This window comes from Anabrus simplex, chromosome 13, assembly GCF_040414725.1.
Source record: "Anabrus simplex isolate iqAnaSimp1 chromosome 13, ASM4041472v1, whole genome shotgun sequence".
Taxonomy (NCBI): domain Eukaryota; kingdom Metazoa; phylum Arthropoda; class Insecta; order Orthoptera; family Tettigoniidae; genus Anabrus; species Anabrus simplex.
In genome coordinates, this window is record NC_090277.1 from 3953525 (window position 1) to 3979851 (window position 26327).

The window sequence follows — 26327 nt, forward strand, 5'->3', positions numbered from 1 at the left end:
AATTTATGATTACAATCATTCATGTGCTGACCAACTGCAGAAAATTTATTGTGTTTTTGGGCATTGACATGTTCAAGGTATCGTATTTTAAAGTTTCTTCCTGTTTGTCCGATATAAGAAGAATTGCAGCTGTTGCATTTGAACCTATATACACCAGATTTTGAAAAAGGGTCAGTTCTATTAATAGATGATGAGTTGTGTAAGACATTAGCGTTATTATTGTTGGTTTTGAAGGAGATTTTAACATCATGTTTTTTAAAAACGTTAGTGACCTTGTAAATATCTTTATTGAACGTGAAGGTAGAAAATGAAGAAATTTTTGGTTTTTCTTTTTTCAGAGTGGTTAAAGGACGATGTTTGTATTTATTGATAATACTTTCAATGAAAGAACTATTGTAACCATTGAGTTTTGCGATCATACGGATATTGTTCAATTCTTTTTTAAGATCACATTCTGACATTGGGACCGTATAGGCTCGATGAACCATACTATTATAAGCAGCTCTTTTATGGATTTGTGGATGATAGGAAACTTGATGAATAGTGGAAGATGTTTGGGTAGGCTTTCTGAAGATGTTGAATTTTAAGGAATATAGATGCCTAATGATGGGTAAGTCTAAAAAATGTATTCTTTGTTCAGATTCAGATTCCAGTACGCTTTAATTCCACTTTATATTCCAGTCTTGTGTTCACGTTTAGCAAATTTTTACCAACAGCTGTTGGACCAAAATATTTACAATAATTTTAGCAAGAAGTTCACACTGAACTACATTTATTGCACCTGTTTTCTTGTGTTTCTTATCCAGTAACTGCATTTATTGCGCTTCGTTCCTTGTCCTCCTTATCAGGTAACTGCAGGGTTTCAAAACATCCCAGATTTTATGGCACAGTCCCATATTCATGCTAAATGTCCCACGTCCCAAACGGTTCTTATCCGGGATGGTTGTTGTCCCATATTTTTGAGCGTTTTGTAACTCAAGAGAAATTAGTCAGTTTTTACATCTCTGGTATATTTCTTTCAAAAATCTCTCTTTTCTTCTTTCTGTCCGATGTTTTCATTGCAAAGAGGACTTACTCTGGTATATTTTCCGCAAAGACCGAAGAAACTCCTTGGTTCATTGCTTACAGTTTTGGCGAGTTTTGGGTGGATATAATGGGTGATAATGAACAACTACCGTCAGTGTCACATGCACCGTGCTCTTTCCATTTGCAAGATTTTTTACTCTAGCAAAAGAGATATCCTTCTATGATATTAGTGCCCTTATTTGTAAGTTAAACATACAGAATGCGCTTTTTTAAATTGGCTTAATGCCGCACTGACACAAATCGATCTTACGGCGATGATGCAACAGGACAGACCTAGGTCTGGGCAGGAAATTGCCGAGGCCTTAATTAAGGTTCAGCCCCAGCATTTGGCTGGTGTGAAAATGGGAAACCACAAAATACCATATTCAGGGGCTGCCAACAGTGGGGCTTGAACCCACTATCTCCCGGGTGCAAGCTCATAGATGCGCGCCCCTAACAGATGGCTAACTCGCCCAGTGGAATGATGTTGATATAGATAAAATATATGATGGGTTATAAGACCCTGTTTATCAGTGATACAAGCAGATAGTAATTTGCCTGTAAGTGAAAAGTGGATATAAATATCCCAAAGTGTAGGGGCATATGAAGTAACAAACTTTGTGAAAATGGTTTCTTCTTGTTTAAACATGCTTCAAATTCTTTTATCCGGAGGGTTATTTTCACATATGAATGCAAAATGTTCAGATATGCAAGAAAAAAGTTCTGTGTAAATTTTTCTTTAGTTTTATGCTATGATTATTTAATACAATCGGTTCAAAAATAGGCTGAATGGCATAGTATCGGCATGGAAAATAAATGTTAGCTTCAGTATGTGTATTATAATTTATTAATAAACTGCTCTGTGATGGCATTTCATTTCTGTAAAATTAGAAGTTCGCTAGTTGTTGATTACGTCATGCACTGGTTTCCTCGAAAACACACCTGTCCCTAATTTATTTTCAGGAATCTGGCAACTCTGGGTAACGTGACTTTGAAAACAGAATCGTATGTTCCTTTAAAATGGAGATAAAAGCGGACTGGAATTCCACACTGTCTTCTGCTATGTTGAGCATCAAACTATCCGGAAGTCACTGAAGTGTTATCTACATGGCACATGCACGACCTTGATCGGTGACACTGAGTGGCTGCTCCAGGCACTCGAGTTTACGCTGTGCTTCCGCTCTATATCATCATTCACCGCAAATGGAGAGTGGAAGCTCATAGGCAGGGACACGCCCAGACACTCAGCGAGCACACGCTCACTCGCTTAGTCTTATTTTTATTCACACCACCCAATATCACGGTGGGAAAAGTGGTGGTCAACAATTTTGCCCTTAACTTGTTTTTATATTCACTATAAGGTGGCTTTTCATTTCAATGGAATATTCAACCATCTCGTTATTCACATGAGCCCTGTAAATTCTTCACCTTAACAGGGAATAAGAATAGTACTCCTCTAGATTTACCAGTATCTAACTGTGCAATCTCAGAAGCAAAGGTGTAGTATTGTGACAGTTATGTCTTACCTTGAAGCATTGCAGTTATAGTTATTATAATTCTGGTTATTTCAAAGTTCCGACAGTTGGAACTCCATCTTACCGATGAATAGAAGTTGTACTGCTACCTTGATGAGTAACACTCAGGCCGCTGGATTGGACTCAGTAATGAGAACAACCTGGTGGTGTTTACATATCCTTCTAGGCTGCATAACATTTTTGTTGTTGGGACATATTTAAGGCATTCTTTAAGTACCACTACTGGGTATTTACAATTACAAGCACACTAATTTCACGAACTCCCCCAACTGCTCCATCTAGGAGTGCCGTCAGAATTGCAAGCAAGCAGTGACCATCATGAGCAAGGCATAGATTGTTCAATCAATCAATCAATCAATCAATCAATCAATCAATCAATCAATCAATCAATCAATCAATCAATCAATACTGATCTGCATTTAGGGCAGTCGTCCAGGTGGCAGATTCCCTATCTGTTGCTTTCCTAGCCTTTTCCGAAATGATTTCAAAGAAATTAGAAATGTATTGAACATCTCCCTTGGTAAGTTATTCCACTCCCTAACTCCCCTTCTTATAAATGAATATTTGCCCCAGTTTGTCCTCTTGAATTCCAACTTTATCTTCATATTGTGATCTTTCCTACTTTTATAAATGCCATTCAAACTTATTCGTCTACTAATGTCATTCCACGCCACCTCTCCGCTGACAGTTCGGAACATACCACTTAATGTAGGATGTTAAAAGGTTTGTTTTTTTCCACCTATTCAATATATATAAATTTTATAAATTAGGAATTTATTGTAGATTCCACTTGAGACATGTTTCGCCCTTCATTGAGGGCATCATCAGTCAAAATATCACCTCAAGGTAAAAAATCAGGTAACTGGTTAGTAGTAGACATGTACAAATTAATACATATTATTAACAACATATAAAAATTAAGTATGGGAAAAATTTGCACAAAAGTGATGGTTGAACATGTAGGTTTAGATGAAAAGTCAGCACCAATGCCTAAAAATAACAAAGTAGAGTTCTGCAGTGGTGCTCTGGAGAAACAGTTGACGCAATCATATGAAAATAAAAAGTTTAAAAAATATTTACAATAAAACAATTAAGGGAGAAAAGGTGTAGTGTTTGGCATCAATGTTAGTAACCAAAAATTGATGTCAAAGGTTGGTAACTATACAGTATTTACATAGTTCAATTGAACAGTTGAGATAAAGTTTTTTAAAAATATTTACATTTAACATTCAGCGTAAATGTTTGTAATAAAAACTAATGTTAATGATTGGTAACTATATAGTAATTACATTATCTAATTGAAAGTTGAGAATTTACAATTATATACATATTTACACAAGAGCAGCTGGTGCGCAAGGATAAAAAATTTTAGTACCAAGTGCGTCCTGATGTTTTAGAGGTTGGAAGAAAGAATTAGCATTGACATTTCAGAAATATGTAGAGCAGATTATTTTAGTTAAAAATCACCGGGGGTAGGGGAAATTTTTATAGCCAAATGAGGTTTTATAGGCATCAAGCTGAAAGTTTTCCAGTTGAAGCGCCGAGATCGGGACGGAGACTGGTCAGTGTGGCTGGAGATTCATGGGTAATCCGTGCGTTTGAACGACAACAATGGTGACAGTTAAAGTGGGTAATTGATAATTAGGAAAAATGTTGTGGGTTGAAACTTCTGCTTATTCTTTTAGTTGACTTCTGTAGCATCGATTGTGATGTGGAGACATCGGTGTGAAATGCCGGTGAGACAAAATGATATTGTTCCGTGGAATAAAATAAGGCGGACTACGGGATGAAGTTGTTGGTCTTTACTGGTCTGGTGAGATAGAATAGAGTTGCTTGTGTTGTGGACTGCTGTGGAGAGATTAGAAAGTATACGGCCACTGCAGAGTCAGAGCGTTAAAGCTGAGGTGAGGCATCTTCTTATTCTGACTGCGAAGAGGAGCCGTAGTGGCCCGCCATATTTGTGCCGATGTGCACTGGGTTCCGGCGAGTTGTTGAAAGTTGTATTGTAAGAAGTGGAAGTTATCTGATGTGTCGCTGAGAGGTGATTGTTGATGAGTATTGGTGGACTAAGAAGGAGGCTCAGTCGGTAATACGCACATGCGGTTAGCAATGGCGGCGGGAGGAGCCGTGGCCGTGGCCGTATACTTTCTAATCTCTCCACAGCAGTCCACAACACAAGCAACTCTATTCTATCTCACCAGACCAGTAAAGACCAACAACTTCATCCCGTAGTCCGCCTTATTTTATTCCACGGAACAATATCATTTTGTCTCACCGGCATTTCACACCGATGTCTCCACATCACAATCGATGCTACAGAAGTCAACTAAAAGAATAAGCAGAAGTTTCAACCCACAACATTTTTCCTAATTATCAATTACCCACTTTAACTGTCACCATTGTTGTCGTTCAAACGCACGGATTACCCATGAATCTCCAGCCACACTGACCAGTCTCCGTCCCGATCTCGGCGCTTCAACTGGAAAACTTTCAGCTTGATGCCTATAAAACCTCATTTGGCTATAAAAATTTCCCCTACCCCCGGTGATTTTTAACTAAAATAATCTGCTCTACATATTTCTGAAATGTCAATGCTAATTCTTTCTTCCAACCTCTAAAGCATCAGGACGCACTTGGTACTAAAATTTTTTATCCTTGCGCACCAGCTGCTCTTGTGTAAATATGTATATAATTGTAAATTCTCAACTTTCAATTAGATAATGTAATTACTATATAGTTACCAATCATTAACATTAGTTTTTATTACAAACATTTACGCTGAATGTTAAATGTAAATATTTTTAAAAAACTTTATCTCAACTGTTCAATTGAACTATGTAAATACTGTATAGTTACCAACCTTTGACATCAATTTTTGGTTACTAACATTGACGCCAAACACTACACCTTTTCTCCCTTAATTGTTTTATTGATCCTGGCTCAGTCCGGTGGTATTTGAAGGTGCTCAAATACGACAGCACCGTGTCGGTAGATTTACTGGCACGTTAAAGAACTCCTGCGGGACTAAATTCCGGCACCTCGGCGTCTCCGAAGACCTTAAAAAGTAGTTAGTGGGACGTAAAGCAAATAGCATTATTATTATTATTAATTGTTTTATTGTAAATATTTTTTAAACTTTTTATTTTCATATGATTGCGTCAACTGTTTCTCCAGAGCACCACTGCAGAACTCTACTATGTTATTTTTAGGCATTGGTGCTGACTTTTCATCTAAACCTACATGTTCAACCATCACTTTTGTGCAAATTTTTCCCATACTTAATTTTTATATGTTGTTAATAATATGTATTAATTTGTACATGTCTACTACTAACCAGTTACCTGATTTTTTACCTTGAGGTGATATTTTGACTGATGATGCCCTCAATGAAGGGCGAAACATGTCTCAAGTGGAATCTACAATAAATTCCTAATTTATAAAATTTATATGTATTGAATAGGTGGAAAAAAACAAACCTTTTAACATCCTACATTCAGTATCTTCAATACGGATAACAATGATTTTTATCACTTGCAACATACCACTTAGTCGAGCAGCTCTTCTTCTTTCTCTCAATTCTTCCCAACCCAAACATTGCAACATTTTTGTAACATTACTCTTTTGTCGGAGTAGAGGAGTATAAAGTGACTTCCATGACTGTTGGATGTTCTGCTCGTTTTTCATGAATACATTTCATAAAAACTCAACAGAATGGTTCATAGTAAGGTTAATGTAGCTCTGACCTTAGAGACAGCTGCACAAACTTTAAAATCAGTACGTAAAAAATTTCATAAATAAATTACGGATACCAATAAAAAGGAGAATATAAATAAAGTGGAAGCAGATGGAACACAGCATGAGAAATTGTACAAAAACAACTAAAATCTTGAAAACATCACAATAAAAATTTCCCTCCATGATCACACAGGCCCTTTATATAATGAATTGGAAAAACCAATTATCAAAGTTGGCCATCAATGTTATGAAATCTATTCAATCAGGAGGAAAGGTCAGTAAAAATCAATGATTAGCAAACTCCCCATACACATATTAATATAAATCTGTTGGTGATAAAGAGGATAATATAGAATAATAAACACTGCAATAATGAACTTGATCCTCTCATAAAGGTAGGCAAAAAGGACCCAACCAGTCACAATTAGCTATTACTTCATGAACAGTAACCTAAATATCGCAATAGTAGTTTCACCAAATGAAGAAAAGTCCGTAGCACTGATAGGATCCCTAATCAACTCCAGGATTCAGGTACGGATATCCCAAACTCACTGGGAATCTTACTGGGGCCCTGTAGGTAAGATGAAAATGCTCATTCTCTACAGAATAGGGTCTGCTCAGTTAATTTACACTAAAAATTATCAGTGTTGTGTAGCCAACCATTAAACAATGCATGGGGGAAAATAAAGAATACTAGGTTCCAATATCAAAAACTATCCACTGTTTCCAATAACAATGAATGACATCCAGCATGCCATCACCACTTATCAGATAGCCATTGGCAGCCACAACATACTGAACACCTACCAGACTAACACCCATGAAAATGGAACAAAATGAAACATATGACGAAGTACATTTTCGAAGTTGGTGAGTTTCTACCCCTTGTTAGGCACTAAACAATATTCCAGGTGAAACACTTTGCAACTAATAGCTCTGAAATGTTTTAAATATCACTTAAATTCTGATCACTATTAAGTAATCAGGAATGATACTTACGAAGGATGTACTTTCTGTGCCTTCAAGCCGAACAGGTTCCTCCTTGATCTCTATTTTCTTGCCCATTTCACACTGTAACAGAAGTCATTACATGAAAATGAGCCAAAAATTACTTCCACTGACATTTTACTGAAAGAAAGGTACTGGAAAGGTATATTTATATTATCATCATTAGGGTCATAGTTTATTGACCACTGAAGTAGCAGGCAGCCCCGTAGCTCTCCATTATTTTAAATACATTTATCACAGTCACGTAGCCTTTAGTCTTCCATGGAAATCAAATCACAGGTACAAGGCTTTTATTCCAAACATCCCAAATGCACTGGCTGAGACTGATTGTTAGCAGTACTTATTTTTGAAAATGGAGAATTTTAGCAGTTCAGCAACCCCTATTTGCTAACACTGCAGGACCACGCAGTTGGTCTGCCTCTGCTGAGCAGTCTTGGAGGGGCATGCCAATTCAACTGATGAGCCCAAGTGGCACGTCTGGGTGAAACTCTCCATATGCACATGGCCTAACCACCCAAAGCTGGTTCTATTCCTGAGGTTTTAAATTCTCTCCAACTCAATTGTGACTGGCATTAGGAAAAGGGGCCTGTCTTTATATTGAAAACTCCCCATCTCTCTTGTTAATGGCAACTGGCAAGTGAGTTAGACATTATGGTACAAGCCCATGAACTCTATTCCGACTGGTGGTAGGAGATGTGGCCTGCCATTATCAACAAAACTCCGCAACGCCCACCTTACATTGGAAACAGTGTATAGGGTCCTCCGCATTTTGTTTCTCACATAGCGCTAAGGGACAAACAATTTAAAATAACCTTACTTACTGCGTGTACAGTAATTTACACAGAAATCCATATAAATGTAGAATACTGTAGCGAAGCATAGGTACGTTAGCTAGTTTGAAATATGTCTTCAAGGAATGCTTGGGATTATGAAACCACATGTGTAATTGTACACCACATGCAATTTTTTGGAGCTACTTGTTTCCATATTTTGTCATTAATATCACTGTTTCATTCCATTTTTTTTGGATTTTATGTTTAATGGGTAACGTGTATTATTATCAAGACAATCCTTTATTAACCTGAAACCAGAGAGTGGTGAGGGAATCCCTAAATTCTGGATTTTGTCACACTGCACAATTATTTTGCACCCATGTCTCTCCTTCTAGGCATTCCAAGTTTCTTATCTTCTGCATCACTCCATGACTGTTGGATGTTGGTGAAGGTTTGTTGTTTTGTTTGTGGTGCATTGTTGTCATCCTTGCAGTTCAGTCAGATTTTCCCTCACCTAGCCGTTTGTTACATTAGTACTTTGGGAATTGTTGAATTGTTGAACAGTGTAAATATAGAGTATTGACTATATTCGAAAATACTGAAGTATGGTTGTCGAGAATGCACAGAAACTGCTACAATTAATAGATCAAGTGGAAAATTAGATGAACAGGAAGGAAGAAGCGCGTGAGGATACAGATTATGCAATTGACATTTGCTGTTATAAAGCTGAACGAATTAAACAAAGTTTTCCGGCATTGAAACTGAACCTGTTGTTACAAATTCTGACCAAGCGGTACAAAACAGACCCTCTACACAGGGAAATATGAAGGAACCACATGGGAAGTACACTGCAGAAACACAACACATAATACTACAATAATAATTATACATATATTATAGTGGTTCTCCTTTTCAATACTATATTATGCAATGTTTATATTACATTTAAGCCTTGTTTGGAACTAGTTTTGGCCTTGGCTGGCCATCATCAGCAATAATATAAAACAGTACTAATACATCTAATGACTAAAACAAATGCATAAACATGACATTAAAAGGTAATAAAAGGTTGAACTATGTGCAAAACACGTAAAATATGAAATTAAAATAAGATTCTCAATTCCTTGGATGCACTGCATCACGTTAAAGTGTTAGCACTTTTTGTTAAAATATCTTGAAAAGTGCTAATGGAGATTATCAAAAATGGCACACAATGATATAATTAATGGCTGGTAGTTCATAGAATGCAGTTGGTGGAAATTCGCAATTCAATGTTGTGTCCATGAAGTTGACCTACATAAATGATGATCAAAATTAATGAACTAAAAGGAGAGAGAGAGAGCAAATCAAATGGCATAAGTTAGATGAGACTTACCTTACATTACAGCATGTGGTGTGTGGCCTATGGTGTGCCTCACTAGTGGGGTGGAGTAGAGATAGGATCACGAGATTCAAAGGGAACACAGAAAAAGAAAGAGCAAGCCAAGGAGAGAGGAGAGGACTAGGAAAGGAAGGGAGGGGGAAAGGGATGGGGTTTAAGGCAGGGACGAAGGATGTGGGAAAACAGGTGGCTGATGAGGGAAGTTGCTGTGAATAGAATAACTTGAATTATGAATTTTAGGTTTGATGTTTCCAAAAATACGAATTAGAAATTCGAATAGGATATTCTGCTTTTCAGAAATGTCATTAAGTTTATAATTTGGGTTAAAATATTATAATAATCATAATTTTGTGTGGCTATTCTAGCCGAGTGCAGCCCTTGTAAGGCAGACCTTCCAAGGAGGGTGGGCGGCATCTGCCATGTGTAGGTAACTGCGTGTTATTGTGGTGGAGGATAGTGTTATGTATGGTGTGTGAGTTGCAAGAATATTGCAGACAGCACAAACACCCGGCCCCTGGGCCACTGGAATTAACCAATGGAGATTTATATACCCGACCCGGCCAGGAATCAAACATGCGACCCTCTGAATCGAAGGCCAGTACGTTGACCATTTAGCCAATGAGTCGGACGGTTAAAATATTCATATATGTGTATGAAGCAGCTTTCTGTAATGTTAAGGAGGGGTCTTTTGATCAAGACTTTGAGAATTTCCATATCTCGTTTTAGTCTGTGAATTTGTGATTATAGTCGTGCATATGCTGTCCCACAGCCAAAAATCTATTGTATTTAAGGGCATTAACATGTTCTGAGCATCTTATATTAAAGCTCCTTCCAGTCTGTCCAAGGTAAGAAAAATAACAACAGTACTATGCAGAGGTTTCTTGTGAGACATCTACCACATGCCAGATGGAAAGGACGAAATGAAAATTCCACAAAGGAAGCATGGTCTTTATTATCTCAGCAGACACTACAAAGCTAATACCTATCTCAAAAGGGCAGATGCATAGAAGAGTCATCCATGAAAGAGATGTTTGTGATACTGATTAAACAATGTAGAATTCACTACATTTGTAATTAAAATAGTGCAATAATTGTTATGAAAATAAATACAGAAAGCTTTAATTAACCAATTAGATCTGGAAATGTACTACAAAGGTTACATTCCATTTATTTCATGCATGAGGTAAGTTCTTACCATGTGCCCACTTCTGTCCCTAGTGAACTGATTCCCTGTGCCAGCTTTAATGAAATTATATATATTAAGTTAGTAAATTCCATATAATGCTTTTCAGTCATTCTGAATTTCCAATAACACTATGATCTTATGATTTTCTTGCATTCAGCTTATGCTTCTCCTTATCATGTCTGCCCTTCTTTCTCTTGGGGGCTGTGTTTAATATGTATCTGTCTTCCCACTGTTATTGTATACTATCTTCTTGAGTTTATGTGTGTACATTGCCTTTTGTTTACTGGAAATATACTGTTAATAGGGATTGATGTGTCTGTGATGGTGGGCATAAATTTATTTCCTTAGTTGTGGGAAATGTTGGAATTTTTTTCAGGATTCAGATATTGTGAGCTTCTCATTGTTATATTATTCAAATAAATATTTTTCTACTAAATAACATTTCTATTTATTTGTTCCTTTTTCTTGATTTCAGCGACTTGGGAGCTTACTAAGGATTCTCCATTTTAATATTCATCAGATTCTAACCATGAGTTGTGAATTATGTTAAAATCCAACTGTCTTAAATTATATTTCATCAAGGGATGACTTATCATTATCTTCATTTAAAGGAAATTCATTATTTTCCTTCTACTTATCAACTTATCATGAATCATGTCATGTTTTACCATTTCAAATGTACTATTCAAGTTATTTTAATTTATAAAATCTATTGTTAATGGTAATGACTGATTTCAAATCTTACATTCACACAAAGGTACAGAACTTCTTACAATTCATTTTGTATTCATGTTTACACCCTCTTTATACTCCAGAGAATGGGCCTTTATTCACCATCACTTCAGTTAGGTATTTCTTGAGTTTGGTTAGCTTCAAAAGGTATGTCTGTTACATGATGTTCCTTGTACTAGTGAGTTTTCTTGCTTTTCATGTTTATCATGTGATGAATTTCTTATGTTTTGATGGGCTCTGTTTTGCTTGACCTGCCTTATACTGACTCTAAATATATTGTTCACACACAGAAGCAGTTAGGGATAACATCATAGCCCCGATGAGTGCTGATGTCTGCCCTCCTTACCAAGGTGAGAAGCACAAACCAGCCTGTTGGGGCTGAAAAGAGAGGGATGTAGAATCGGAGTTGACAAGGAGCAAGCCCGTGGCAAAGTCCGCCACTGTAGCGTAGTGGTTAGTGTTATTAGCTGCCGTCCTTGGGGACCTGGGTTCGATTCCCGGTATTGCCAGAAATTTAAGAATGGCAGGAGGGCTGGTACATGCTGCTCACCTCCAATGGGGGTGTGCCTGAAAAGAGCTGCACCACCTCGGGATGAAGATACAAGTTTATTTTACTTCAGTGTATGAAAATGTGGAAATTGCTGTCATCCTTTTGTGTTTTTGTATTCATTTTCATCTCCTCTTTGTGTTGCATCCTCTTTCCACACTGGATTGTCATTATGTTCATCCTATTATGACTTTGCTTTCATGTGATACTTGTTTGTTCCTCTCCAATAACTATTTCAGCTTTTGTGTTTGTCCTGTGATTCTAAAACATCTACCTCCTCTATTTTATCTTTATCTTTTCTGCCTATTTATCTTGCTTCCTGCTTTAAGACTGAAAATCTATCAAGGTGCCCTCCTTCATGCTGAAGCTGGGAAGGAGAACTCGTCAGGGACTGAGAAGATATCGATGTAGAAGAAGTGGGATTGATAAACTCTCCTATCATGTGTTCCCCTGTCTCCCTCTCTGGCTTTGTGAGTTGATTTGACAATTGTTTGTTCATTTCCAATGCTTATCCCTCCATCTCTTGATTGCTACAGATTAGATTCAAGACAAACCATCAAGTGACCGCTCCCACTATCCCTGTAGACTCCCAAGCAGCCTTAACTGTCATCCAAACAGACACAGAATGCATCTGCTTGCTCTTGCAATCAGAAATAAAACCATTCATGTAAATAACCTCAATAACATTCACTGGCACAAAGGGCAAAAGAAACTTTGGGGGAATGAAAGAGCAGACCTCAAAGCTAAACCTGCACCCAGCTACCTGCACATTATTTCTTATAGCACAATACCAATGAAAAGATGTAGGAAGTTACTGAAACAATAAAAATCCATAGCCTGTTGCCAGTCCTTCAACTGGTTCATGAACAAAATGAATGATGCTGGCATCTAGCGGCGAGGATAGGAACTGTGCCAGCTGCAAAAGCCTGTTGCCCTCCCCTGGGGCAATTATTAATGACTGACAGATGCAATGAAATGATATTGGAGTGAAAGATTACAGGAAAGGCCAGAGTACTGAGAAAAGAGCTTGTCCAAAAACAAAAATCTCAAAATCTTACATGGATTGACTGGGATTTGTACCACAGAACCCAGCTGTGAGAGGCCAGCAAGCTGCTGCCTGAACCATGGAGGCTTTTACTGAAAAAATATTACACCACATCTGGACTGAAACATTTATCAACTCACAGAATGCTTCCCACACTAAACTACTCATTCCAAGTATCTCCCACAGACATTCTGTGTATTTCGTGCCTAATTGCGTCCACATGCAATTCTTTATAAACCAAGGCTGCTTTAGATCACTCCTTCACAGAATAAACATAATTACTTCACCAGTGTGTGACAGCCCAAAGAAAACAAGACAAATGTCACACCACATCATGAAAGAATGAACCCTCTTTGAAAGGGAATAATCTACTCTACCATAGTCTCTTCGCCTATCTCATAAGTAAACATCACATCAAAACTCCCAGCATTTCACGCTTCACCATATCCATCTTCTGTAAGATTAAAAAATAATATGACTGCACTGTAATACCCAACTCTGTAAATACCACTGGTATATCAACACATGGTATCTTTTTCATGTGCTAAATTAAATAGTAAAAAAGACCTGTCATGTTTTCCATCACCTGCCAATATAACATTATTACAATACTAAACTATTAACAATATCACATTTACAATATAGCAGGTCATGGTTTCTGGAAAGAAAATTCACTGTCAAGTTGTTATCATTATCAAAGGGTAGAGAAAGGTCCACCACCTATTCAATACCATTAGATTAATATTATATAATTGGTACTTGTTTCATTGCTACATTAGGTCATCTTCAGCCTTAATCAAATTGGAAATACATGCATACATATAACCACCAATAAAAAATTGCATATTGGTATGTCTTAAGTAAAACCTAAATACATGCACACATATAACCACCAATAAAAAATTGCATATTGGTATGTCTTAAGTAAAACCTAAATCTACACAGTGATGAATTGTCTGACTACACATTTAAAACTGAAACTAAAATAACACATTAGAACTGTGATGATGATGCTTGTTGTTTTACGGGGCCTAACATCTAGGTAACTGGCCCCTGATGGTAAGAAATGAAATGACAAATTAAATGTTTTAAATCATCCACTTACCAAAATAAAAAATGGCATGAAAAATGAATGGATTGATATGAATTTCAAACAATCAGTGGATCCTACCCGAAAACTACCATAAAAAATATTATTACTGACCAAGAGACCATTTCTAAAGCTAAATCCTGAATCAAGGATGCTTGTTGTCTAAAGAGGTCCAAAATACAGGTCAGCAGCCCCATATAATGGTACTTATCGCTAGTAAAGGAGAACAGTGGTATTTGACTTGTTGGGGTACTAATCAAAAGTAGCGTACACTCACGGTGTTCCACACATAATAGTACTCCTCACAAGTGTTGGATGTCAAACAGACCTATCGTGTTTCTCACATAATGGCGCCACACCACAGTATCTGGAAACCCACAGTGTCCCTCTCTCTGCTGCTACTAATCACAAACCTATTTTGTACCTAATATACTGTAGTGGTACTACTCGCAAGTACAGGCAACCCATGGTGTTCCCGTGTGATGGTACTAATCAAAAGTAGTTCCATGGTTCTAATACAATCTTCCCTTGGTCACCCCTTTAGGTCGCCTCTCACGATAGGCAGGCGATATCATGGGTGTATTCTTTGTCTGCATCCCCCACCAACAGGGTGTAGGTAGAGAAAAAGGAAGAAATAAGAAGTGATTTGTCACTTTGAAAAATGAAGTAACAGATGAAGAAAGGCAAGGGCCATGAAGGGTGTGAAAATGAAAGACTCTCTAGGCCTCGAATGCTCTAATACCATTGGGGTCGGAAAAGAAAAAGAGTTGACCAAGGGAGATCGGACAGGATAGATGAAAGTGGGGAGCCTGGCACAAGAAAGTGGAAGCAATGCCAGATTCAGCGAAGGGCCCCATGGTCGCCAACCCACGCTCCCAAGTTGAGAGCCCCTTGGGCCCCTTTTAGTTGCCTCTTACAACAGGCCAGGGGATACTGAGGGTGTATTCTACATGTGCGTCCCCTACCAGTAGGGGGTCATTAAAACTGTTGTGAATCGTGTGGGACTAGGGCCAATGGCCTTATAATAACCATGTATTCTTGAGTCTTGATCTTGGAGCTGATATTCATTTTCTGTATAGTGGACCCATTTGATCTACAAATTATGCTCTGTTGAATAGAATACATGAGTAACAATTTATATATATTTTTTTTATTTCCTCATAACACTTGCTTTATGTCACATGGACACAGATATGTCTTATGGCAAGGATAGAATAGGAAAGACCTAGGACTGGGAAGAAAGCGGCTGTGGCCTTAATTAACGTACAGCCCCAGTATTTGCCTGGTGTGAAAATGAGAAACCATGGAAAACCATCTTGAGGGCTGCCGACAGTGGGGTTCGAACCCACTATCTCCCACACGCAAGCTCACGGCTGTGCACCCCTAACCACATGGCCAACTCACATGGTAAAAAGTTTATATATATAGCTTTGAAAGGGACATTCACAACCTCAACAAATGGACTTTCCATCAGATATACTGATGTATTGTTGTAATTCGGTGGGAAGTGAATACCCCATGCTCCTAGTAATTTATGTGCACTCAGCACTGACACCAACACCAGACTGGCCGCCAAGAGGGAGGCATCTCTATCTTTAATAATATTAATATAATGTTATCACTATTTACCCTTGTCAATACAGACAATAATGAAATTTGTAACCTATAAGTTGTTATCATTATTGATTTCATGTCATGCAATTTAGCTTTATGGATTTCAAAACACTAAGATGACAGAAATTGTTCCTGCAAGAGGCTGATGTATTTGTGCACCTTTAATATCATCATAGTGATAAAGGATTTAATATGACAACTTGAAAGCAAGGCAAGCCCTCCACAGCCTGAGCCACTCAGACTGCCATTATTCCTGACAAGAGTTGAAGAGAAACCCACTTCCCCCTCAAAACCTAATGAATGAATTCAGCTTTCCAACATGCTGTGCAAAATAATAGTCTCATACTTGTAAATTCTGCATTTATGTAATACCGGTAATTAAAAAATATCTAGTCAAATTGAGATCTGTATAAAAACATATATATGCCTTAAGAATAGACAGCAAGATACTCACATATTTCCTGATCAACAGATAAAAGTAGAATTATGTAACCATCAAACTCAAACAACAGCTAAGGGTTTAATTGTAATCAATCGCTATTAAGTTATCTGGAATGATACTTACGCATAAAGTATTTGATGTTTCCTCAAAGCAGATTGGTTCCTCTTTAATTTTTACTTCCAAGTCCATTTTATATAGTGTGAGATGGTATAGATCGTTATGGGATGTAGATTACTTCCACCGACCTTGCACTGAAACATGAGCAACCAACACTATTATTGCTGTCTTGTAGTCAAACCTGTAGTTTGAGGTGACTCTTGATAATGTGCACAGGACCTGCAGTTTTATGTGGAAACTGAACCCCAGGGCTAAAAAATTTCACTGAAAGAACATCCCAATCCCACAGATTGGGATTAATTTGCACACCCCTTGTGAAAAGCCTATGACTATGGAACACACACATCACCCACTACACTGGGATTCTAATGACTGGTTTGATGTACCGTAAAGTGGGGTAACTTCGGCCACTGACGAATAGCAATACTTATTTTCTCCTGCCTCCTAAACTGAAAAAGATAAACCACTTGCAACAACAGAAATGCACGTACAATATAATGCTCTGTCAAAACTTGGTAGTCCAAAGAACATTCGCGGTCTCATTTTTGAGTCAATCCATTTTTTTTCCAGCCCCGACTATTGTCTTCTCTGGTAACAGCAGAAAACAAACTGTTCTGCAGCCCCAGCATTCGATTCTCCATTCCAGAGGTTTATGGGGTCAAAATGTAAGTACGTCTGGTAACTAATCAACCTAATTTGATGCATTTTATTCAAATAGGTTCTTCAGGGAATAGTTTTGTGATGAAAGTTGGCTACTTCCGGGGTAACTTCGGCCATGCCAAGAACGTACAGGAAAACATTACGCGGCCACGGGTTTTGTAATTACGAGCCTGTTTACTTCAAGAATGCTTTAGAAGAGATTAATAAAGCCACAATAACAATAAACGCGGAAGTTTATCTCGACAGGGAGGAGAAATTATTTATAAGTTTCATATTCCGTATTGATTGGATTCAATGTAATAGACAAGAAAAATGTTCCACCGATCAATACATTTATTGTGAATGAATTATTGCACTAGTACCGGTTTCGACCTATCTTGGCCATCATTAGCTAGCACACAAATTTACAGTCATAGGACAAAATTACAAAAATGTTAAGTAAGAGCATCCGGATGTCTAATGAAAAATGTAAGTAAAATATATTGCAGTATGTTGCGTTAAAATATCTCTGATTAAAAGTGGTGATGGTTAGAATAAACTAAAACCTATTGATTGAGCATGGACATGAGTACATAAACACATTAAAATATATATGCCACATCATAAGACACTAAAAAATATATAGCACATTAAACACATTAAAACATGGTATATTTTAAAAACGTCTATTAAAATTTGAGTTCATGTTGCGTTGCATTCATTCTTCAATCCTCTTGTAGTTCTTGTGTTGATTAAGTTGTATAGGTGAATATTGAGAATGTTCTATGGCTGATATACTTTGTATTGGTATGTTATAAGAACTCTTGTCATTAAAATTTGAAAATTGAGTACTGTGCAATTCAACTGTTGATGTAGTCAGGTAAGATTTATATATACAGCAAGATAGGGTTTGATTTTAGAGCAGTTGGTGGTGACACTTCTCTCGTCTATGCACGTTATATTGTTGTTATCTGTAAAGAAAAGCTAATATGAGTATAGTGTATGTATGAAGGAATGCCTGGATGTATGTGTGGAATGAAAAGAGTACTTACTGTTGATGCTGTGGAGGTTGTGTACCGATATGTTTGGAGATTTGTTGTGTTCTGCTACGAGTACGTCTGGGGCTCATATGAGCTGTGTGGAGGGATGTTGATGGAGGGGTTGGAGGAGTGGCTATTGTGAAGGTAGGGGCGGGGTTAGGTTTGTGATTCGTTGGTTTGTTGTGACGTGTGTTTACTAATTTGAGATAGTCATTTTTTATTGCAGGAATGACTTTGTCAAAGATGATACTGGTTTTCTCTGTAATGTCGTTAATATTATGATTGGGGTTAGCGTATTGATCCAAAGAAATATAGAAATCTTCGGTTATGTTGAGCAGGGGGCCCTTAGAGTTTATGTTTAATACCATCATGTCATTATTGATGTCTGTGAAGTTGTGCTTAGATTCTTCTACATGTTGGCCTATTGATGAGAAGTGGTTGTGCTTTACTGCATTTATATGTTCATTATAACGGACGGTGAAGTTTCTACCTGTACGTCCAATGTAGCTTGTGTCACAGTTGTTACATTTGATGCGGTAGACACCTGATTGGTTGTATTTATTATTATTATTATTATTATTGACTGTTTTGGTGTTGTGTATAGTGTTGGTGCTGTTGTTCAAACAACTTAACACCGAAATTTCTCCAGAAAAACAATAACAAACATAGACGAACTGCTCAGACACGCAAAACATTAAACAAGACTAATGAAATTTGGTTAAAAGAAGAAATAAAATTCCTATATCGTAAGAAACAACATCTCAATAATGAACTTTATTCAACACATCTCAAAGTATCCTATGAACTCCCACATAGCTATTGGAATTACTTTCAACAAATTTCTAGAAATAAAATAGAAGATTTAGCCATAAAGAAACAAAACACATTAAACAAAAAACTGGAAACACTGAAACAACAAAGCAAACCGAAACCAGTACCCATAACTGAAAATAAAGATCTTTCCCAACATAAATTCCACCCACCCGTAAAAAATCTCACACTAACCGTATTTGACGATGTAGAGACGGCTATGTTGAGCAGGGGACCCAAACATAACTGGGGTAATGCGTCATCCTATCAGAATATTATAACTGCCGTTACCGAAACAGAACTCGCTTTACAGAAAATTCCGTACGATAAACGAGACGAAGTTAGACACTAAATCAGTAGAAAGATCCCGCAATATATCAATAATGTTCACAATAATAACCTAAAGATGAATACCACCAGTAAGTCGAACCTAAACAAACGCAAAAACAAAATAAAACAGAACAATCTACTAATAACAAAAGCCGACAAAGGCAACACTACGGTCATAATGGATAAGAATGAATACATAACAAAGACTAAAGAATGTTTCCAGGACAACACTTTTTCAATTAAACGCCGAGATCCAACCTATAATATACAAAGAAATTTAAAAAATCTACTCAAGAACACACACTTTATTCTCACCGAAACAGAATCTGCTAAACTTATAACTATGAACCCCCAATTACCATCCGCAAGGGCCTACCCTAAAATACACAAAGAAAATGTACCCATGAGACCGATTATAAACTATAAAGCCACTCCAACCTATAAGTTATCACAATTGAAAAAGCATTATTCATTTTTAGCAAACAAAACAATACAAAACTCAATAGATTTTTGCAACAGAACCAAAGAACTAAAGATCGACAAACATCATGCCCTTACCTCATTTGATATAACAAACATGTACCCTAACATTCCTATTAAACAAACAGTCAAAACAATTGAATCTAACCTAAAAAAAAACCATAGTAACTTGAGCACCTTAGAAATAGAAGAATTCGTGATTCTGCTTAAATTCGCCTTAAACAATAACTACTTCAAATTTCATGATACCATATATCAGCAACAAGGATTACCTATGGGATCTCCTGCTTCCGGAATATTAGCAGAAATATATATCGACCACCTGGAACACACGTCAATTAGTAAAAGAGATAATATATATTTTGGTGTAGATTTGTCAACGATATCTTCGTAATTATAGATAATAGATTCACTGACGCAGATACTAATACTAGACAAACTTAACAATTTAGACCCCCAAATTAAATTCACTAAAGAAACAGAAAATAACCGTACCTTAAATTACTTGGACCTAACAATAACCAGGCATGACACTCACTTATCTTACAAGATCTATAGGAAACCCACACACACTTTAAATACCATAAAAATGACTCCGTTCATCCTAACACACATAAAAGAGCAGCCTATTATAGTATGATACATAGAGCTTTCAATATCCCAATGCCAATAGAAGATCGAAATAATGAATTAAAATTAATCCACGACATAGCCAAGTACAATGGATACAGCAAAAAAATGGTCAACAAAATCATCCACAAAATAAAATCCCAACCTAAAACTAAATTAATCAAAACAGCCAAACCGAAAAAAGATTATGTCCTATTTACCTTCAACAACACCGATATATATACTATAACTAATATCTTTAAGAAGCACAACCTGAAAATAGCATTCAAAACCACACACAACAGCACCAACACTATACACAATACCAAAACAGTCAATAATAATAATAAATACAACCAATCAGGTGTCTACCGCATCAAATGTAACAACTGTGACACAAGCTACATTGGACGTACAGGTAGAAACTTCACCGTCCGTTATAATGAACATATAAATGCAGTAAAGCACAACCACTTCTCATCAATAGGCCAACATGTAGAAGAATCTAAGCACAACTACACAGACATCAATAATGACATGATGATATTAAACATAAACTCTAAGGGCCCCCTGCTCAACATAACCGAAGATTTCTATATTTCTTTGGATCAATACGCTAACCCCAATCATAACATTAACGACATTACAGAGAAAACCAGTATCATCTTTGAAAAAGTCATTCCTGCAATAAAAAATGACTATCTCAAATTAGTAAACACACGTCACAACAAACCGACGAATCACAAACCTAACCCCGCCCCTACCTTCACAATAGCCACTCCTCCATCCCCTCCACCAAACATCCCTCCACACAGCTCATATGAGCCCCAGACGTACTCGTAGCAGAACACAACAAATCTCCAAACATATCGGTACACAACCTCCACAGCAACAACAGTAAGTATATTTTTCATTTCACACATACATCCAGGCATTCCTTCATACATACACTATACTCATATTAGCTTTTCTTTACAGATAACAACAATATAACGTGCATAGACGAGAGAAGTGTCACCACCAACTGCTCTAAAATCAAACCCTATCTTGCTGTATACATAAATCTTACCTGACTACATCAACAGTTGAATTGCACAGTACTCAATTTTCAAATTTTAATGACAAGAGTTCTTATAACATACCAATACAAAGTATATCAGCCATAGAACATTCTCGATATTCACCTATACAACTTAATCAACACAAGAACTACAAGAGGATTGAAGAATGAATGCAACGCAACATGAACTCAAATTTTAATAGACGTTTTTAAAATATACCATGTTTTAATGTGTTTAATGTGCTAGATTTTTTAGTGTCTTATGATGTGGTATATATATTTTAATGTGTTTATGTACTCATGTCCATGCTCAATCAATAGGTTTTAGTTTATTCTAACCATCACCACTTTTAATCAGAGATATTTTAACGCAACATACTACAATATATTTTACTTCCATTTTTCATTTGACATCCGGATGCTCTTACGTAACATTTTTGTAATTTTGTCCTATGACTGTAAATTTGTGTGCTAGCTGATGATGGCCAAGATAGGTCGAAACCGATACTAGTGCAATAATTAATTCACAATAAATGTATTGATCGGTGGAACATTTTTCTTGTCTATTACAGGGAGGAGAAAGATGGTTCCTTTTTTCAATGATAAATAGACGGAAATCGGTTGACATGGACGAGGCGCAATTAAGAACTTGATTGACGGCCAGATATTGTCTAATTTAGAAGACAGTCTACAAGAACAGTCTACAAGATTGCTTCTTTTTCGATCTCCTTTTCCCTCCATATTATTGGGCTTCATGATTTTCGTACTTTTTATTTATTATCTTTTGTACCATTACGAATAATTACGCAATGCAACAGGTAATTTGTAATATCATACAATGCTTGTATGCGTAGGCTAAATGAAATAGTTTCTTCTTTGTGAAAAATGTGAATTTGATCACTATACTTCTGTTACACCACAAATCGTTTTAATTTGTTTGTGATTATTGATACTGGGCTTTTTGCAGGCTTTTAAAAAACATTCACAGTGGCCGAAGTAACACTGCATCGAAGAAAACTTCGTATTAAGAGATATTTTTATGGCGGCCGAAGTTACCCCAAAACATGGGGTAACTTCGGCCACTCTTTCGATAATCATAATTCATTACTGAAGAAGAATTAGAATTATGTTCATATTTAGAAATGAAGAACAAACATGGCCGGACTTATATTTTTCAGAAAATTAGAGGGAATATTTCACATTTTAATTTTAAAAATATACGAGAAAGTGGCCGAAGTTACCCCGTTTTACGGTACATCCCATACAATCCTATCCTGTGCTACGCAGTAGATGTACTCTAAATTGTTCGTTATATCTTGTCCCCTATACCACAAAGGACTTTTTTATTTACAGTTTGTTTTACATCACATTGGCACAGACAGGACTTAAGGCGTTGTGGCTAAGAGTGGGCAGAAAGTGACCTTGGGCTGGCGTACGGTACAGCCCCAGCATTTGCCTGGTGTGCAAATGGGAAAGCACAGGAAACTGTCTTTAGGGCTGCCATGGCCACTTCATACCCACTCCTAGCCCTTTCCTATCCCGTCATTACCACAGATCCTATCTGTGTCAGTATGATGTAAAACCAACAGTAACAAAAAAAGAGAGAAATTCTACAACCAAACCTTCAAAACTCCTCATTTCTTGCTCAACTTGCAGGCCAAATGATCTGCTCCTAACCACTGTCCCTGTCCCTCTGCTAGCTCTATAGGCTATGAAAATTCTGTACTGCTCAATACAAACCTCACTGTCTTTAGACTAGAGTCCAGAGGTGATTCAGTTACAATGTACATTTGAATGTCACTATTAGGTATGTTCTGATATAGTTCATTCAGTTTTGTTTTCAATCCACAAACATCCGGATAGTAAATGGAGAGCCCATTCTTATTCATCACACTTAATAATTATGTAAATCATCCTAGCTGTTAATGACAACTGTGTGTAAACACTGTGCCTTATGTATTTTATAAAGCATAGTTCTTCTCTCATCACACAATCCTCACCTGGACCAGCACGCCCTTTAAGAGCTACCACACAATATGTTGAATTCAGTACCATCTTAGCCAGATTTCTTATTGATGAAACAAATTATTTGGTAAGAGGATAGCAAGGTACTCACTGGTAACTTTATACAAAACGTTAAAACCACTATTGATTACGTTACAATATACACTGTATGTCTGCCATGCAGAGGGGCGTGTGGCTGTGAGCTTGCATCCGGAATATAATGAATTCGAATCTCGCTGTCGGCAAACCTGAAGATGGTGTTACGTGGTTTCCCATTTACAGACCAGGCAAATGCTGGGGCTGTACCTTAATTAAGGCCACGGCCACTTCCTTCCAACTCCTAATCCTGTCCTATCCCATTATCACCATAAGACCTATCTGTGTCGGTGCGACGTAAAGCTACTAGCAAAGAAAGAACAAGAAACAGTTCCAAACTGATTATGAACTCCTTTGTTACAACAAACCATTCCAAACATGCTAAAAACTACTTTATTGCAACGAACACTTCCGAACTGCTTATGAGATCCTTCGTTATTTAAAAAAACAGTTCCAAACTGGCTATAAACTACTTCATTCGAACAGTTCTGAAGTGGGTATGAAATTCCTTCAAAATTATCTTAATGAGCATATGCGAATCAGAATGCTTCTAGAACTGATTGTTAATAATGGTTTGCTGGAACTAGTAAATGGCAATTGTGAACCGTCTCAACACCATCTACGAATTGTTAAAAAAATATTTAATGCCGGTTGATGGAAGACCTCACTATTCAGGTGAGAAGTACTGTATGTAGTCACATCACTAACTGGTTGAATTATATCTGCATGTATAGGAAACGCAGCCCCTGGTATTGAATGAGAACTGCTGGAATTGGCTCCGAAATGGATTTAAATGTACTTAGAACAACATAAATTCGGAACTCACAGTTCAGAACCAGTTCTGAATTTTTGTTGGAACAGCATGTATACTACTGCGCATGAGCAGGTGGGTAATATTTAATGTAATCAGCCTACAGTAGGCTGAAAAACAGAATCACCTGCGCCTGTTCTTGGTGTGTTTAAATCCGTACTGAACAATAAAGCTATCCTTATTTCCTTTTACGTACCGTACGCTATTAGGTTCCTTATGGAGCAGTAGAAGACTGAGACTCCAAATATATTAGCAATATGTTCAAAGGTTTAGACACAGTGTAAACATAAGAAACTGCAATTACCTGACAAAGAAAATCTTAAGCGAAACAGCACAATCCACAGACCAAACCTACACAATCTGCCGCAATATGTCTGAGACGCACAATAGAAAACAAATGAATATGAACTTTAAATAGCAAGTCAACCACTTCAACACCAAAACCAGTAATAGCTAATAGCACTACTCACAATGTTATAACCAGTGCATTGTTTCTCGACTGTATAGCCTACATACAAATCCGGTATAATTCACTTATCTCCAACTGTACATGGATAGAAGTCGTAAGTCATATGGGACAACCAAGACGAACTATTACACTCAGACCACAGGAGGGAAAATACATGGCGTGAGTACTTACCGGGAGACGTAGACAAATGGGAAACAGATGGGTACACTAGTGATCTGCGCGAGTGACGCTTGGACTCGCGAGAATCGAGTCTGGCGAGTCCGAGCCTCTCCGAGTAACCCGTAAGAAGTATTATATTATACACGAGTCTCCAGGTGACGTCATGATATCGTGTATATGTAGGGGCATAAAAGTATTAAACTATCTGCACTGGTCGAATACACAGATAACCTATTAATTTTGAGCAATAGAAACGTGTTGCACTGTACAAGATTGGAGAGTAATAAAACTCGTGGTGCAAGATCCACTCACCCGGAACATTAGAAATGCCACTTCAACAACATGTCGGAAAAAAGAACTGAAAACCTAGATCGTAATTACAATTTGATGTGAGTTTTATCAAGGTATTCGTTTAAGATAGCAATGATCTTAGGCGAGGGTTGATACAACAAAGCTGAAAGTCGTGTAGGGAAAGGTACGTGGACATTAATTAATTTCTGCATTAAAATAGCCTGTTGGCGTGCATATTGGGGGCAATGAAAAAAACAAATGGTCACTATCGCCCTGAGGTTCTCCATAGGAACAAGTTGGGTCGTTCGTAATTTGAAATCGAGATAAATATACCGGGGTTAAGGCATGATTAAAACGTAGTCTGATGATGTTAGTAATGTGACGTCGTGTATACGTACCATTTGCAAACCACGGAAGTGTGGGAATATTCGGTTGAATTTCATAGTAATAATGGCCTTTCGTACTAGCTGATAAACGCCATTTTGTGCACCATGTGTGTTTAGCTTCATTTTTGATATATGGAAAGAAGTCAGAAATCGGGATTTTGATTTGTAATAAGTTCGCGGTATCTGCACTGGCTTCTTTTGCTGCTATATCGGCCATATCGTTGCCTGCGTGTCGGTTATGCCCTTTAATCCATATTAACGTTATAACAGAACCGGATGTTTCCAGTTGTAAAATACGTTGCTTAACTTCATAGACATATGTATTTTGACTATGGGCGAAGGATTGGAGAGCTTGTAATACACTTTGAGAATCGCTGAATATATTTATTTTTTTGGATTGTAACTGTTGGACATATAAGAGAGCTTGATATATGGCATATAATTCTGCTCTAAAGATAGTTAAATTATTAGGCAACGGATATCTAAAGATAGTTTGTGTTTGTGGATCATAAAATGCTGCTCCGACTCCAGTAGTCGGTTTTGACCCATCAGTGAAAAGGTGATAATCTGGTGAGGTTATTGAACTTTTAAATTTCTTAAGAGCGTATAATTTGGGATGAGGTGAATACATTGATTGTTTTAATGAATCAGAAGGGGCAATGATAATAGAAGGACGGAATGTTTGAATATCATAGTCATATGAATACAAATTTACGCGTGGTTTGCGAAGTATAGTTTCAGTAAGATGGTGGAGTTCAGCATACGCCATATATATGGCGGGGTACTGATGATGAGGTGGAGGACGCTGTTGATAATATTCATATAATAATTTTAATTTAGCTGCGATAAGGGAGTTCGATCTGCTAATATATT

General features: G+C 37.2%; 1 protein-coding gene across 1 annotated transcript in view; it reads right to left on the bottom strand.

Annotated features, from left to right (window-relative positions):
• The window catches only part of LOC136884835 (uncharacterized), an 84669-nt gene extending 60177 nt beyond the window's left edge, over positions 1 to 24492 (bottom strand). Inside the window, exons 1-3 of the mRNA XM_067157123.2 lie at positions 24454 to 24492; positions 16277 to 16404; positions 7335 to 7406 (exon numbers count right to left, since the gene is read on the bottom strand). Of these exons, the coding sequence (XP_067013224.2) occupies positions 7335 to 7406; positions 16277 to 16342 (138 nt within the window). The 5' untranslated portion in view covers positions 16343 to 16404; positions 24454 to 24492. The remainder of the gene's footprint in view (positions 1 to 7334; positions 7407 to 16276; positions 16405 to 24453) is intronic.
• Between the last annotated feature and the right edge of the window lie 1835 nt (positions 24493 to 26327).